Raw genomic sequence first — 17978 nt, 5'->3', positions numbered from 1 at the left:
GCCATCCATTTTGGAAATGTTGTCTTTGGTTGAAAATAAGACACAAGACACAGCAAGATGGCAATATTTGGTATTATTCAATACAAATACGGTATACAAGTAGTAAACAAAATATCAGAAATACACAGTATGACTAATGACTGGTTTGTCAATGATAATCATATTTTAAAAGTAAAACCAACTATATAATAACGATAATATTTCTTATCATATAAAATAAAATTAAAACATATTCACAACCTGTGGGATTTTTAACCTCTGGTTTACTGGACATCTGGTCTAGCCCCTTACTCAGTTGTTTGCCCATCCCTCTAGCATTAACTCATCCCTGTAGCCCTTAACTCATCCCTCTAGCCTTTACCCATCAATGTAGCCCTTAACTCATCCCTCTAGCCTTTACCCATCGATGTAGCCCTTAACTCATCCATCTAGCCTTTACCCATCAGTGTAGCCCTTAACTCATCCCTCTAGCCTTTACCCATCGATGTAGCCCTTAACTCATCCCTCTAGCCCGATCTCCTTTATTTTATTTTTTTTATCCTTCCAGTTCACTGTTGTGTACAGGACATCACAGTCCGCCACCTGCCTGTCTGCTGCTGGGTCTGCTGCTTCCTCTGAATCATGTTTGGTCAAGGCTGAGGAACCTGCTGCTCCAACAGGCTCCTCTCTCGGTCCGACTGTGTTCATCAGTGTATCAATGTTAGCATAGATGTCCTCCCCACTTTTGAAGAACACCTGAGTGAGATATATATATATATCATATATATATATGGATTTACTGATTGGGATGTCACCAGAACCTCAGGGATCTCACATTTTCTCTCTCTCTCTCACTCTCTCTCTCTCTCTCTCTCTCTCACACACACACACACACACACACACACACACACACACACACACACACACACACACACACACACACACACACACACACACACACACACACACACACACACACACACACACACACACACATTTTTACACATTTTACTTATTTCATGGGAGCTCAGACTTATGGGAGCTCAACTCCTACTGGCTCACATGTAACTCACACCCTGGTTTCCTGGGTTAAAAACGGTTAAGTTTAGGGTGGCCTTGGGACAGAGATAGGGTTAGGGTTACGTGGATAAACATAGGGTCGGTTTAGGGTAGCCTGTTTACAGATAAGGTTAGGGTTACCTTGGTAAACATAGGGTTAGGGTAACCCATTTACAGATAAGGTTAGGGTTACCTTGGTAACCATAGGGTTAGGGTAACCTGTTTACAGATAAGGTTAGGGTTACCTTGGTAAAGATAGCGTTAGGGTCAGCCGGCTACAGATTGTTTTCAGATAGGGTATCCTGGGTATAAATTAGGGGAGGGTTACCTGGGAGTTCCCTTGGTTGGGTGGAGCTTTGTTGATTAGAGCATCACTGCCAAGTCTTGTTTGGTTGGCCATCTTCCAAGCTCTGGAATGTTAACAGTTGGGAAGAAGAAGAAGAGGATGGAAAAGAAGAAGCTGACCATTTTGATTGACATCGTGATTAGCTGAATTGATCCCACTGCCAGACAGGGAAAGTGGTTTCAATTCAGATGATGAACTCGGTGTGACTGTAAACTAGATATTCAATAATGAGAATAATTAAATAATCAGTGAAGAAATCAGTGAAGAAATGGACACTCGTACGAACAATGACTAGCAGTCCACGTACCTTAAGGCACACACTGTTGCAAACAGCAGACACGCGGCTAGCACTGCAGTAGCAGCTATCCAGGGCAGTTGGTCTGAGTGTGAAAAGGTGGCATCAGGAATTTGTGATTTGACCAATCACTGCATTTTAAGAATCCCTTATGCTTATTAGTCATCAAAAGCCATTAAAAAACAAATACCAACCTACGAATTGGTGCACTCCATCAGGGAGATGACCTGGGAGTTGATCTACACGTCCTATATTTAGTTTATTACCTAATTTTCATGAACCATGATCTATGATGCACAAGTCACTCCCTCAATTTTTTCTTACACGGCCTAACATGTGTTTTTTTGCTTTTATATCTTACTGCTGCTTTTGAAACAGTATACCATGTGATTTTACTGAACGTCTTAGGCATTGGGTTGGCTTATCAGGTGCAGCCTCAGATTTGTTTTCTATTTTATCCTTATGTTATCCTTTCTATTATTTCTATTATCTATTATCTTTTGCGTGGCCATTGGTTACTTTAAATCCTCCACCTTCCATTAATTATGGAATGCCTCAAGGCTCAGTCCTTGGCCCTTTTATATTTTCCATATATATTTTACCGCTAGGTCAAATCCTTCATCAGAACATCAGTTTCTATTCATATGCAGACTACTGCCAGCTAGGGATGGGCAAAATGATTATTTTCCGGGAACTAGTTCTTTCAGTTCAGTTCACTATAACGATTCGTATATTTGATTAGTTCGTTACGTCAGATTACGTCATATGGTGTCTGCCCGCCCCCCTGCGAGACGGCCGTGAGCATAATTTAAGCCGCTTCTAGGCTCTAACCCCCGTGAAAATCGAGAAGACATACTATATAGTAAAAACAAACGTCCCACCAATATTTATACCACTTGCTTACTCTCTATATTTCATTCATGGTTTTACATTTATGATTTTATTTTATTTTACATTTAATTCTTCATTGTTCAGGCATTACAGAACTTTCACTGTCATAAATAAATACGAACTGCAGTTTAATTTCTTTGTTTGTTCTTAAATTGACGTAGAATGGAGCAAAGACTCCTGGGATTGGGAAATGCGTTTATCCAATAAACAGATGGAGGTCAAAAATGTAGGGGGGATATGAGTGGCCCCACGTCGAATGGTATGACCCAAGATGCGTCAGACAGAGAAAGCGCGCATATTCGACGGTACCGCCCATGGACATAATACCGCCTTGTCATTTGTTTACCCAGGTGCCATTGCAACACCATTGCTACCTCTCATTGGCTGAATCTTTGAGAACGTTGTAGACTCAATCAATATAAGTCGCGGAGAGACGAAGCTCTGTTTGTTTGTATATTTTATTTACGTGACCATATTTTTGGTTTATGTTTAAAAAAAAGAATCAAAGAACCAGTTCTTCTTGTTTTGGGGAACCAGTTCTTGTCGTTCACGTTCGGGATTCGTTCGTTGTAACGAATCGGTCGCGACCGACTCATCCCTACTGCTAGCCCAATTTCTTGTTTGACTACAATAAAACGCAAACACAACTGGTCAAAGTACAACACAGAATGTTTTAAGTTGTTGTATATTTAAAACTTTCTTCCGCTAAACTCAGATCAATTGGAAGCCATTACCATAGGGGCAGGCCAGAGAGCACTTCTCCTCACGGTATCCTGTTGCATCATACCCCATTGCAGAAATGTTGGTGTCATCTTTTCTAACTTTAACCACAAGATAATATCAGTCTTTGAATTGGGTTTCTGCAGTGTCGTATTATCTATTCGGAGGAGACGTAAAACCGAGGTCCTGACTCACTGAGGTCATTAAAGATCCAAGGACACTTATCGTAAAGAGTAGGGGTTTCCCCGGTGTCCTGGCCCAACCAGGCTCATTCGATCTGGCCCCCTAATAATCCTCCTGTACAATTGGCTGACTCATCAATTCCCTCACTCTCCACCTCAAGCTGGTGTGTGGTGAGCGTTCTGGCGCAGATTGGCTGCCGTGCATCACCCAAGTGGGTGCTACACACTGGTGGTGGTGAGTTAGGTCCCCCCCTTCTGTAAGCGTCTTTGGGTCATTGAAAAGCGCTACATAAATATAATGAATTATTATTATTATTATTAATTATTAATTATAAAATTAGATTGTTTTTATCCCGTTAGAATCTAGACACTGTTATCAACGCTCTCATCTCTTCTTGCTTAGACTACTTTAACTCGTTGTATTACTGTCCCTCTCATTACAGCGTCTACAAACTTGAGCTTTGTTTCTTCTTTCAAATATCTCCTAATTCATCTTGCTTGTCATTATTACTTTATCAATCCTACTTTTAGTATTTTTTCTTGTTTGTATGACCATGTAAATTACTTTGTAACTTTGAAAAGTGCTATATAAATAAACATAATTATTATAATTATTATCATACATCATCTGTACACTACATCACTCCTATTTGTGATGGGAGTGTCCAGAAGTGACTCTATTTTTAAAGACCTTGAAATGACTGATTAGCCTCACAGCTGGTGATGCAATAGGGTCCCTTTATCTCCCTGAGGTCAGACCTGTCAGGGTTGGCTGTGTATCCAGGTGGGGGACAGGAAGCTCCTGGCTGGTGTTCCCCGCAGCGTTGGAGCTGTGGCAGGTCAAGGCTGTCAGACCAGCAGGGGCCCTCATTGTGAGGGAGCTCCTCAACGTGGCGTTCTCCAGGTTGACCTGGCTAACAGACACGTCTTCAGAACCCAACACCAGTTTCCCATCCAACCGCCACTCCAGAGACGGTGATGGTCTGCCCACGCTGTAGCAGGAACATCGCACCCAGGCTGCAATTCTGCTGCAGCCTGAAGAGGGCAGGATCCTGGGAGGAGCTGTGAATACAGGGAAGAGGGAGGACAATGAGGAGAGAGAATTTGGAGAAGTCATCTTACTTCCGGTTTAACAAAAACCATTGTTATCACTACATCATCAAACTCAGGGTTGTTCCTGGTTTTGAGTCAATCTAACTTTGAATGTCGACCTTACAATAAGCAGTCAGATTGAACAGAAAAGCAGAGCAAAAACTGAAATGAATAGATAAGAAACGTATTCAGGTTTGAATAAAATAACCTTACAATTGCTCAATGGTTTTGAGTCAATCATACTTTGACTTAATGATCAACAAAATGCTTTGTCTTCTGTCTTAGATCGAGGAAACCTTTAGATACATCGTCAAGCTCAGGGTGGCTTCCTGTTTTGAATCAACTTACTTAGAATGTCGATCTTGTAGACATTAGACTTTTCTGTGCCAAAGTCATTCCGGACCTCACAGAAGAAAACGTTATTGGCGGTCCCCAGCTGGATGGACAGAGAAGATCCACTCCCGATCTTAAGGATGTGTTCTCCGTGTATTCGGTACCATGAGACCGCGCTGACAGCAGGGTTAGCATGACTGGTGCAGGTCAGGTTGAGGCAGCCTCCCTCTCTGGCTGGAAGACACGGGCTGCCGACAGCAGAGGTGTTCCTGGGGGCATCTGAGAGAGAACCCACCAATCAGAGCCCTCAGCTCCGGTGTCATGTTGATCAGATGTTGTGAATTTAGCAAAACTGTTCTGAATACAATAAAATAAAGTAAATGAATTGAAAAACACGAGAAGCATCAAAAGTTGTTGTCAACCCACTGCTTTGTCTTCTAAGATCAAGGAAAGAAAGGTATATTTACGAAGAAGATTAATATAAAAAAGTAAACAAATAATAAAATGTACTCTTCATTGAGAAGGTAGTACATTGACTCACATGAGATACTGAGTTGGTATCTCGTAGACGTCACAGTTTTGTTCCCAGATGGTATGTAGTAGGCCGCAGTGCAGGAGACATTGTTTCCATGGTGGAGGTGGGAGGCGTTGAAGGTCAGAGTGGAGGTCACGGTATCGTTCTGCTGGAGCTGGGTGCTGAGCCCCAGGGCGGGGGTCCACGTCACAGTGGGGGGGTGGGTGTCACAGTAGGACGGGGCAGAGCACCCCAGCTCCACAGGAGTCCCCTCCACCACCGGCTCCTTGGGGGTGGTCAAACGAGGTGCATCAGGGAGCCCTGGGTACCAAACCAATTTAGAGCGGTTACTATGGAGACCCAAGCATAATCTGAACCACAGTGAGACCAATAGGACTTGTGAGAGATGTTTGTTTCAGACGGACACACATTGCACTTACCCTTGATCCTGATGGTCACTGGGTTTTCAACAAAATTATATTTTAAATCACTTCCATCACATTGAATTCTTAAATAATATTGAACATTGTCTTCATGCACGTTATCGAATGTTGTAGTACAGTTGTACGCTGTAAGGTTCCCCCTGAATGTTGTAGAACTTATTGGTTGATCCTTAATTTTAAACCAATATTTTTTGCATCCAGGCTTAAGCATGCTTTTATACTTGTCCTCCAAGGTGAAGGAACAAGGAACGGTAACACAGGATCCATTGAGTGTCGTCACACTTGCTGGGCTCAGGACCTTAAATTCTGCAGCGTTGCACCCAGCACCTTTAAAACAAGAGGTTGACAAATCCAAAGGCTCAATCGATGCACAAACTGTGACAAAACATTTGGATGCAAAATTGAACTTGCTACAAAACAAGATAATTTATCTGAATCAATAAATTATTATTAGTTAGTAATATTATTTACTAGGTTATTAGTTATTCTTCAAATTAGTTTCAAAATCTTACGTTTTATAGTAAACACTGAGAAATTAAGAAGTATTAGCAGAGTACTACTGGCATTGACAGAGGATCACAGAGACTACTACAGGTATTAACAGAGGATAACAGTGAATGCACCCGGTATTAATTAACAGAGGACTACAGAGGGTACTACAGGTATTAAGAGAGTACTATAGGTATTCAAAGAGTACTACAGAGGGCACTACAAGTATTAAGAGAGTACTACAGAGGGTACTACAGGTATTAAAAGAGTACTACAGAGGGTACTAGTATTATGAGAGTAATATAGAGGTTAAAAACAAAGACAGTGATAACTTCAGTGCTACAGGTATTAAGATAGGACCCACTTCAGGTATCAACAGGGAGGGTTGAGATGTTTACCTTGCAGGAGACTACAGAGCAGAAATACTCTCCAGGATCCAGTCATGTTCTCCTCCAGAACTTCATCAGGAGAAATACAAAGATTTCATTAACTTTTGTACTACACTTAATATCGTACTACCCTTAAGGTATTCAGTACTACACTAATAATAGTAAGACATTGTTAAATGCTATAGAAATGTCTATTTCAAAATACCAGTAAATCTACCACTTTTACCAAGACTAATTAAACTAATTTTCCATCATATAATACCAATATTCAAAGAAGAACAATGATAATAACCCTGCATATGTGATGTGTTACCTTTAAAGATAACATTTGGACATGTTCAACTCTTGAGAAGTTTAGACAGTGATATAAACAGGAAAACAAAAGAAAACACCCTTACATTAACTAAAACAGGTATTGCTTGAATAAAACTAATATATATCAAAAAATATATATATATATCAATCCATGTAAACAGTAATTATGTTCCTTTGTTCTATCAACCAGACATAGAGTTGACTTACGTGATAGAGGTGAAGGACTTGATATGAAGTTCCCGAAGAGTAAAAGCTTTACTTCATCTTTCTCTCCCCGCCTTGGTGAGGTGAGTGAATGAGGAACTTATTAAAATGTACATGAGCAGAGTCATAACATAGAGCTGAGCCAACATACAGGAAGAATATATAGTTAGAGATTAAAGGTTCACCAAAACCATAATCAACCAATATTAATACTGTTCACTGGTAAGACTGTTGATACTGACTTGTATTCATTTTGTTAATAATGTTAACACCGTTCATGCGGTTCTCTGATGATACTTTCCTCTGTTAACACTGTTGATACTGTTCTCTGTTAATCTCGTTGATACAGTTCTCTGTTAATTCTTCTCACTGTTGAAACTGTTGATACTGTTCTGTTAATACTGTTGATACAGTTCTGTTAATACTGTGTTTAGACCCGGCTCTAGGCCGTAACAAACTATTGGAGAGGGTGATGATTGAAAGAGTAAACTTAACATAATTGAATGAAGGACGACCACTAAATTGAAGTAATGACATGTGTAGATCAGCAGCATCAGTAACACAGTAAGTGGATGATGGATATATGTTATGTAGTGGTGGTGAGTCGATAAAGCAGGGTAATGGAACAGAAAACGGGAAGTTGAGCAGCCTGCACAACGGAAAGCGAGTGCACTGGGGTCGAGGGCTTGAAGACTGCGTCATTCAAAATGGCAGCTTCTGAGATCACATGACACAGGTGCTTCCACCTCTCCGTAATGAGCCACTGGCTCCTCCCACGACCTCCAACACATGAGCAGGGGACCCGCCCCCAGTCTCCTCGAGCCGCAGGGTCGGCACAACTGTTAGTACTGTTAATACTGCTCTGTTAATACTGTTGATACTGCTCTGTTAATACTGTTAATACTGTTAATACTGCTCTGTTAATACTGCTATGTTAGTACTGTTGATACTGCTCTGTTAGTGCTGTTAATACTGCTCTGTTACTGCTCTGTTAATACTGCTTTGTTAAAACTGTTAATACTGCTCTGTTAATACTGTTAATACTGCTCTGTTAGTACTGTTAATACTGCTCTGTTAATACTGTTAATACTGCTCTGTGAATACTGTTAATACTGCTCTGTTAGTACTGTTAATACTGCTCTGTTAATACTGCTCTGTTAGTACTGTTAATACTGCTCTGTTAGTACTGTTAATACTGCTCTGTTAATACTGCTCTGTTAATACTGTTAATACTGCTCTGTTAATACTGCTCTGTTAATACAGTTAATACTGCTCTGTTAATACTGTTAGTACTGTTAAAACTGCTCTGTTAATACTGCTCTGTTAGTACTGTTAATACTGCTCTGTTAATACTGCTCTGTTAATACTGTTAATGCTGCTCTGTTAATACTGCTCTGTTAATGCTGCTCTGTTAATACTGTTAATACTGCTCTGTTAATACTGCTCTGTTAATACTGTTAATGCTGCTCTGTTAATACTGTTGATACTGTTAATACTGCTCTGTTAATACTGTTAATGCTGCTCTGTTAATACTGTTAAAACTGTTAATACTGCTCTGTTAATACTGTTAATACTGCTCAGTTAATACTGCTCTGTTAGTACTGCTCTGCTAATACTGTTAATACTGCTCTGTTAATACTGTTAGTACTGTTGATGCTGCTCTGTTAATACTGTTAATGCTGCTCTGCTAATAATGTTGATACTGCTCTGCTAATACTGTTGATACTGCTCTGTTAGTACTGTTGATACTGCTCTGTTAATACTGTTAATGCTGCTCTGCTAATACTGTTGATACTGCTCTGTTAATACTGTTGATACTGCTCTGTTAATACTGCTCTGTTAATACTGCTCTGTTGATACTGCTCTGTTAATACTGCTCTGTTAATACTGCTCTGTTAATACTGCTCTGTTAATACTGTTGATACTGTTCTGTTAATACTGCTCTGTTAATACTGTTGATACTGCTCTGTTACTTCTGTTGATCCTGCTCTGTTTATACTGCCTGTAGCAAAGGTCCCTGTTACACCCCACCTAGGACGCTGCCCCACCCCACCTAGGCGACTTATTTTGGGCTCCTCTAGAGAAAGGATGCACAGAGTTGATTTTAAAAATATGGTTTATGGCACCAGTGTGATAATGAACACGGCAAGGGTGCTCCGCTGCCGAGTGCAGATGGCTGGTCTAACCTGTGCTCACTGATTACTCAATGTGCAACAGGTGTGCAGCCTCACCCAGCACCAGAGTCCAATCAGACTCCGCCAGCTGAGGCTGCTTAAACCAGCCATCACACACACACACACACTGCCACAGTGGCCTTAATCTCTGATGACTTATCATGGTCAATGTAGGATGTAGCTCAGTAGATGTGTTGAATGTAAATGGACTGCATTTATATAGCGCTTTTTCTAGCCATTGGCCACCCGAAGCACTTTACAATATTGCCTCACATTCACCATTCACGCACACATTCGCACACCGACGGCGGAGTCAACCATGCAAGGCGACAGCCAGTCCGCTCTACCACCTGAGCTACTGCCGCCCTAAATGTGTTACATAACACATTTGCGGTGGCAATCTTTATAATCTATCGCCGAATTAGGTTACACAGTAGTGCTTGAGACTGATGAAATCCATTGCTTTTGCAGTACTATGAATGTTGTGAAATAAATAAATCAGGATTTCCATTGAATACTGATAATACTGTTCTGTTACTGTAAAGTGTTCAGTGTTCATACTATTGATGCTGCACAGCAAATGCCAAAGTGTTAAAATCCCAGAGTATTCATGACCAGAGTAGATTTGATACACTTTGGTGTTGAATAGGCACTTATGCCGCTTTTCCACCGCACATGTAGCTCGACTCGACTCGACTCGACTCGACACGGTAGCAGCACGGGTCGTTTTCCACCGCAAATAGTACCTCCTGGACGTGGGCGGGGTCGGCTGCGCGGAAGGGCCGTGACGTATTTTTTTTGTACGCGACGCAAACAACACCTACGCAACCCACACATGGACAGAACCCACATAACAACAATGGAGGACATCGATGCGATGGTATTCGTGTTCGTATTATTAGCTGGCATGTTGAAGAAGTGGAATATGTTGGCTGCGGCGCTGCTATGGCTGTTACCAGCATGGTTGCCATGTCGCTCTCGTGACTTCGTCACACTCTCTGGCCAATCAGTGGCCGGCCGTCTGCCGACGTCACCTTTTAGCATCGGCTCAGCTCGCTTGGAACCTAGAGCGAGGCGGTACTAAAAAAAGCAGCCACTTCAGGTACCAGATACCATGTTTTCGCGGTGGAAACGCCAAAAAAGCGAGCTGAGTCGAGTCGAGTCGAGTCGAGCTGGTACCATGCAGTGGAAAAGCGGCATAAGTACATTTTTTAGGGTGTACCAGAAACACTCTTGGGTGTTGTCTCTAAGTATAATGCTGGTGTAGAGTAATTTAAGTGTTCATTTTAGGATGATGGACTCCCTGAGTGTATTATTGTTTTTAAGACTCGATAAGTAGATTGGTGAACACAGAGCTTGTGTGTTGCTGATGGATGTCACAATCTCTGTGTTCGCCAATCTACTTATCGAGTCTTGAAAACAAAATGGCGTCGACGGGTGATCTACTGATGGTATTGTGTGTATAAAATATACTTTTTAATAAACAATCTGTACACTTACAAAGTTCTCAATGCCTCGTTTTATATGTTAATACCCTTATTGTACTACCAAAGAAGTGTCGGGCTACTTCTAGCCTTTTAAATGGTTTAAAATAGCGATTTAGTTTTTACCATAACCACTGCCCCCATTGTTCCAAGTTTATAGCGTTTTGATATAATCGGCCAAAAACAGCCAACTGAAGAAAGCGTCTATATGCGTTTTTTGTGCTCCAAAACAAACGTTTCAACTCGTTATCATACAAAACATACCCCAAATCCGTTTTACATCGGAATTCCGCTTTAATTGGTTGACAGGGACACATTTATTTATTTATTTTCAAGTTGTTGGTTACATCATATAAATGTACCACTAAATATGGTTCTTGATGTAAAATAATTAAAGTTTAACTATAATGTTAACAATATTATACAGTATATGTATGCACTGTAACAACAACAGCAGCATCAATAAAAATATGTTTTCAAGAATCTAATGTGTAGACTATTCATTCATGAAGTGTTGATAATTCACCTCAAAGGGGTTGGTTGTACACCAGTCAGAGTACATTCTCACTCTAGAAGTATTAAATAATCAGCTCTGCGAAGTGCTACAAAGCACTGACTTGGAGTACATATTTTTTCTCTCTGGGGTTCTAGGTTTACACTGCCGGTGTAAGGAAGCACTGAATGAGTGCCCGAAAGTACCACTAATAGAGTACATTTGCACTCTCAAAGTGTTCAAATGTAACTCTAAATTTGGAGTACATATTTTGCTCTTCTTACAGTGTTCAGTGAACACTGAACTCTTGGACCTATATATACCCCGAAATGGGTGTTAAATGTACACCCATAGAGTACAATATACACTGTGATTTTTGCTGTGTGCTCTTAATACTGTTAATAATGTACTCTGTCAATACGAATACTTTTAATATTGCTATCTCTTTATACTGTTCCCTTCTGGAAAGGTTTACCGTTGATACGGTCATCTGATAACACTGTTTATATTGTTCTCTCTTGATACTTTAAACACTGCTCTTGTTTAATACTGACCAGGAAGACTGGTTGTTACCATGGGCCCCAAGGTAAGCTAGTTGTTGCCTATAGGACGCTAGATGTTACCAGGGACACTAGTGGGATATCAGGTGTACTGGTCAGTGTTGGCCCTAGGCAAGACCCTCTTTGGGGCCACTCCTCACCTTGCCTTGAGCTGAGAACTGTGACTTTAAAAAAAAAACAGAAGACTGCATTTGTTTAAAAGAGATGGCAACACATTTAATTAACATTAGACATTGCTATAAAACCTTGTAGAAACTTGACCAATGTTTATTTGGCAAAAAGGCTGGAATTACATTTAATACATTTATTAATTGCAATAGATTTGCTGTCATGTTGCACACAATGTATGAAACAGTATATATTGCGTTAAAATTCACTCTGGACAACTACAAGCCTTCTCTACCTGGGCTGTGAATGCAAATCACCACCAGAGGGCAACATAACCCCTCCGAATGGATCTTGAATTAGAGAATTAATTAACTTTTGTGAACTGGCATAGCTGGTCAACACAACTGCATATTCAGCGTATGGGGTAGGCTGCCACTGACACAGATGGTTATGAACTTATTAAAAAAAAGCTACATACTAACTTTTTAAAATATCTACCTCAAGGAAGTACTTGCTCATCATAAACTGTTTACTCAGTATCTTCAGTGAGCTCCCTAGAGACCGGTCGTCCTGTGTGGGAGCCTGCAGGGCCTATCCGGTGGAAGGAGGCTGCATCACGGTGCGTTGAGACTGGGGAACCGGCTCTCAGAACAGCCTCCTCTCTCGGTCCAACAGGCTCCTCTCTCGGCCCAACCGGGTTCATCTGCATCCCGCTGTTAACGTAGACGTCCTCCTCACTTCTGATGACGACCTGAGACACAGAATGGTTCTTCAAACACAACAGAGCTCCACAAATATCCCAGAGGTCAGTGTGGAGCTTGTATCCACGTTACCTGGGACTCCTCCTCGTCTGGGGGGGCTCGCTTCACAGTGGCAGCGTTAAAGGACCGCGTCTCCTCACCCACTTTCCGAGTTCTGAAATCAAAAGAATACACAGGAGAGCAAACTGTATATCAGAGGGGGTGGGATGGTCTATTGGTCAGGGGGTTTGGTAACCAGTTGAAAGGTTCTGGCAGAGCTATCATAGAGAGAGCGCTGTCCCACTCCCGTTGACCGGAATACAACCGGAAAAATAATGCGCACCAGGTGGACAGACTAGACAGTGTATGAAGCATGGGGTGGACTGAGCTAAATACAGAACAATTTGAATCTCTGTCTATTTCTGATTCGCTGCTACGTAGATAATAATCCATGGGTTATTGTAAATAATTTGATTTGTCCCACACAACTGATGTGTGATAATCCTTTATTGAGCAGAAGCTCCAGCACTGAAGCTACGCGACATGACGAGCACCTGGCAGCACTGTTAACCCTGCTGAATCTCTTCATAGTTTTCTCTAAATAGCCCTCATTGGATAAAAACAATATTTCAATATATTTTGCAAATGAGATGCATATATCTTGCCTTAATCGTTTTCAGATTTATTGAACAACAGGGCATAATAAGTGTACGTAACTTGTACTTGAGGGGTAGTTGGAAACCGTCATTGCACTCTACACTGTCAACGCTCAACTGCGCCCCTGGGGTTCAGTTCCCCATGTCCTCAGTCTGCTTGTAGGCATCTGCTACTAAATGACATCTATCTGAATTCAACAGAGAAAGTTGTGAAATTCTAAACACAGTAAATGTGTACAACTTCAAGTGGACTTACCTTATAATACAGACGACCACACAAACTAAGCCCACGAACATCACAGCAGATTTGACAATGCACAGCACCACGTCTGGAATATTAAAGATCAGGATTTAGAATGTGTTATCAGGAGGATTTTTTCATGGTTTTGTGATTGTCTGTGATTGGACAGGTCAATACATTTTTAAAGACCCCGAGGCTCTTCAGACTCACAGCTGGTTGCACATTGATAAATATGCATTGGTTGTGCATTATCTCCCTGAGGACAGACCTGTCAGGTATTGCTGTGTATCCAGGTGGGGGACAGGAAGCTCCAGGCTGGTGTTCCCGGCAGCGTTGGAGCTGTGGCAGGTCAAGGCTGTCAGACCAGCAGGAGCCGTCATTGTGAGGGAGCTCCTCAACGTGGCGTTCTCCAAGTTGACCTGGCTAACAGACACGTCTTCAGAACCCAACACCAGTTTCCCATCCAACCTCCACTCCAGAGACGGTGATGGTCTGCCCACGCTGTAGCAGGAACATCGCACCCAGGCTGCAATTCTGCTGCAGCCTGAAGAGGGCAGGATCCTGGGAGGAGCTGTGAATACAGGGAAGGGGGAAGACAACAAGAAGAGAGAATTTGGAGAAGTCATCTTTCTTCCTGTTTAACAAAAAACATTGTTATCACTACATCACCAAACTCAGGGTTGTTCCTGGTTTTGAGTCAATCTAACTTTGAATGTCGAGCTTACAATAAGCAGTCAGAGTGAACAGAAAAGCAGAGCAAAAACTGAAATGAATAGATAAGAAACGTATTCAGGTTTGAATAAAATAACCTTACAATTGCTCAATGGTTATGAGTCAATCTTACTTGGACTTATTGATCAACACAATGCTTTGTCTTCGGTCTTAGATCAAGGAAACATTTAGGTACATCACCAAGATCAGGGTGGTTTCCTGTTTTGAATCAACTTACTTTGAATGTCAATCTTGAAGACATCAGACTTTTCTGTGCCAAAGTCATTCCGGACCTCACAGAAGAAAACGTTATTGGCGTTCCACAGCTGGATGGACAGAGAAGACCCACTCCCGATCTTGTGTTCTCCGTATATTCGGTACCATGAGACCTCGCTGACAGCAGGGTTAGCATGACTGGTGCAGGTCAGGTTGAGGCAGCCTCCCTCTCTGGCTGGAAGACACGGGCTGCCGACAGCAGAGGTGTTCCTGGGGGCATCTGAGAGAGAACCCACCAATCAGAGCCTAGCCCTCAGCTCCGGTGTCATGTTGGTCAGATGTTGTGAATTTAACAAAACTGTTCTGAATACAATAAAATGAAGTAAATGAATTTAAAAACAGGAGAAGCATCCAAAGTTGTTGTTTATCAACCCACTGCTTTGTCTTCTAAGATCATGGAAAAAAGGTATATTTACGAAGAAGATTAATATAAAAAAGTAAACAAATAATAAAATGTACTCTTCATTGAAAAGGTAGTACTTTGACTCACATAAGATACTGAGTTGGTATCTTGTAGACGTCACAGTTTTGTTCCCAGATGGTATGTAGTAGGCTGCAGTGCAGGAGACATTGTTTCCATGGTGGAGGTGGGAGGCGTTGAAGGTCAGAGTGGAGGTCACGGTATCGTTCTGCTGGAGCTGGGTGCTGACCCCCAGGGCGGGGGTCCACGTCACAGTGGGGGGGTGGGTGTCACAGTAGGACGGGGCAGAGCACCCCAGCTCCACGGGAGTCCCCTCCACCACCGGCTCTTTGGGGGGGGTCAAACGAGGTGCATCAGGGAGCCCTGGGTACCAAACCAATTTAGAGCGGTTACTATGAAGACCCAAGCATAATTTGAACCAAAGTGAGACCAATAGGACTTGTGAGAGATGTTTGTTTCAGACGGACACACATTGCACTTACCCTTGATCCTGATGGTCACTGGGTTTTCATCAAAATTATATTTTAAATCACTACCATCACATTGAATTCTTAAATAATATTGAACATTGTCTTCATGCACGTTATCGAATGTTGTAGTACAGTTGTACGCTGTAAGGTTCCCCCTGATTGTTGTAGAACTTATAGGTTGATCCTTAATTTTATACCACGATTTTCCACATCCAGGTTTTAGCATGTCTTCATACTTGTCCCTCAAGGTGAAGTTACAAGGAACGGTAACACAGGATCCACTGAGTGTCGTCACACTTGCTGGCACTAGGACCTTAAATTCTGCAGCGTTGCACCCAGCACCTTTAAAACAAGAGGTTGACAAATCCAAAGGCTCAATCGATGCACAAACTGTAACAAAACATTTGAATGCAACATTGAACTTGCTACAAAACAAGATCATTTATCTGAATCAATAAATTATTATTAGTTAGTAATATTATTTACTAGGTTATTAGTTATTATTATTATTTTTATTATCATTATGTTTGATTTGGATGGCATTCTTCAAATTAGCTTCAAAATCTTAAGTTTTATAGTAAACACTGAGTAATTAAGAAGTATTAGCAGAGTACTACTGGTATTGACAGAGGATCACAGAGACTACTACAGGTATTAACAGAGGATAACAGTGAATGCTCCAGGTATTAATTAACAGAGGACTACAGAGGGTACTACAGGTATTAAAAGAGTACTACAGGTATTCAAAGAGTACTACAGAGGGCACTACAAGTATTAAGAGAGTACTACAGAGGGTACTACAGGTATTAAAAGAGTACTACAGAGGGTACTAGTATTATGAGAGTAATATAGAGGTTAAAAACAAAGACAGTGATAACTTCAGTGCTACACTTCAGGTATCAACAGGGAGGGTTGAGATGTTTACCTTGCAGGAGACTACAGAGCAGAAATACTCTCCAGGATCCAGTCATGTTCTCCAGAACTTCATCAGGAGAAATACAAAGATTTCATTAACTTCTGTACTACACGTAATATCGTACTACCCTTAAGGTATTCAGTACTACACTAATAATAGTAAGACATTGTTAAATGCTATAGAAATGTCTATTTCAAAATACCAGTAAATCTACCACTTTTACCAAGACTAATTAAACTAATTTTCCATCATATAATACCAATATTCAAAGAAGAACAATGATAATAACCATGCATATGTGATGTGTTACCTTTAAAGATAACATTTGGACATGTTCAACTCTTGAGAAGTTTAGACAGAGATATAAACAGGAAAACAAAAGATAACACCCTTACATTAACTAAAACAGGTATTGCTTGAATAAAACTAAAAATAATATATATCAATCCATGTAAACAGTAATTATGTTCCTTTGTTCTATCAACCAGACATAGAGTTGACTTACATGAAAGAGGTGAAGGACTTGATATGAAGTTCCCGAAGAGTAAAAGCTTCACCTCATCTTTCTCTCTACGCCTTGGTGAGGTGAGTGAATGAGGAACTTATTAAAATGTACATGAGCAGAGTCATAACATAGAGCTGAGCCAACATACAGGAAGAATATATAGTTAGAGATTAAAGGTTCAACAAAACCATAATCAACCAATATTAATACTGTTCACTGGTAATACTGTCTTCTATTCATTTTGTTAATAATGTTAGCACCGTTCATGCGGTTCTCTGATGATACCTTTCTCTGTTAACACTGTTGATACTGTTCTTTTAATCTCGTTGATACAGTTCTCTGTTAATTCTTCTCACTGTTGATACTGTTCTGTTAATACTGTTGATACTGTTCTGTTTATACTGTGTTTAGACCCGGCTCTAGGCCGTAATAAACTATTGGAGGGTGATGATTGAAAGAGTAAACTTAACATAATTGAATGAAGGACGACCACTAAATTGAAGTAATGACATGTGTAGATCAGCAGCATCAGTAACACAGTAAGTGGATGATGGATATATGTTATGTAGTGGTGTAGAGTCGACAAAGCAGGGTAATGGAACAAAAAACGGGAAGTTGAGCAGCCTGCACAACGGAAAGCGAGTGCACTGGGGTCGAGGGCTTGAAGACTGCGCCATTCAAAATTGCAGCTTCTGAGATCACATGACACAGGTGCTTCCACCTCTCCGTAATGAGCCACTGGCTCCTCCCACGACCTCCAACACATGAGCAGGGGACCCGCCCCCAGTCTCCTCGAGCCGCAGGGTCGGCACAACTGTTAGTACTGTTAATACTGCTCTGTTAATACTGTTAATACTGTTGATACTGATCACTGTTAATACTGCTCTGTTAATACTGTTGATACTGCTCTGTTAATACTGCCTATAGCAAAGGTCCATGTCACCTAGGAGGCTGCCCCACCCCACCTAGGCG

The 17978-nt window shown here is 41.2% G+C and overlaps 2 protein-coding genes across 2 annotated transcripts; both read right to left on the bottom strand.

Moving 5' to 3' along the window:
- Window positions 1–468: 468 nt before the first annotated feature.
- Window positions 469–7320, bottom strand: LOC115545427 (sialic acid-binding Ig-like lectin 5). Its single transcript, XM_030358597.1, has 8 exons — window positions 7255–7320; window positions 6742–6801; window positions 5439–5732; window positions 4913–5176; window positions 4232–4534; window positions 1692–1764; window positions 1367–1448; window positions 469–735 (listed from the first exon to the last, which is right to left on the bottom strand). The coding sequence occupies exons 2-8, from the start codon at window positions 6785–6787 to the stop codon at window positions 499–501; spliced, it is 1299 nt and encodes a 432-aa protein (XP_030214457.1). The 5' UTR covers window positions 6788–6801; window positions 7255–7320; the 3' UTR covers window positions 469–498.
- Window positions 7321–12152: 4832 nt separating this feature from the next.
- LOC115545424 (sialic acid-binding Ig-like lectin 14) lies at window positions 12153–17917 on the bottom strand. The gene is made up of 8 exons (XM_030358591.1): window positions 16511–17917; window positions 15598–15927; window positions 15185–15478; window positions 14657–14914; window positions 13976–14278; window positions 13723–13795; window positions 12904–12985; window positions 12153–12821 (listed from the first exon to the last, which is right to left on the bottom strand). Exons 1-8 carry the CDS (start codon window positions 16554–16556, stop codon window positions 12600–12602), a joined length of 1608 nt encoding a protein of 535 aa, XP_030214451.1. The 5' UTR covers window positions 16557–17917; the 3' UTR covers window positions 12153–12599.
- Window positions 17918–17978: the final 61 nt, after the last annotated feature.

Source organism: Gadus morhua, chromosome 6, assembly GCF_902167405.1.
Source record: "Gadus morhua chromosome 6, gadMor3.0, whole genome shotgun sequence".
NCBI classification, from domain to species: Eukaryota; Metazoa; Chordata; class Actinopteri; order Gadiformes; family Gadidae; genus Gadus; species Gadus morhua.
The sequence above is the reverse complement of the archived record's forward strand: the minus strand, read 5'-3'. Positions and strand labels throughout refer to the sequence as shown.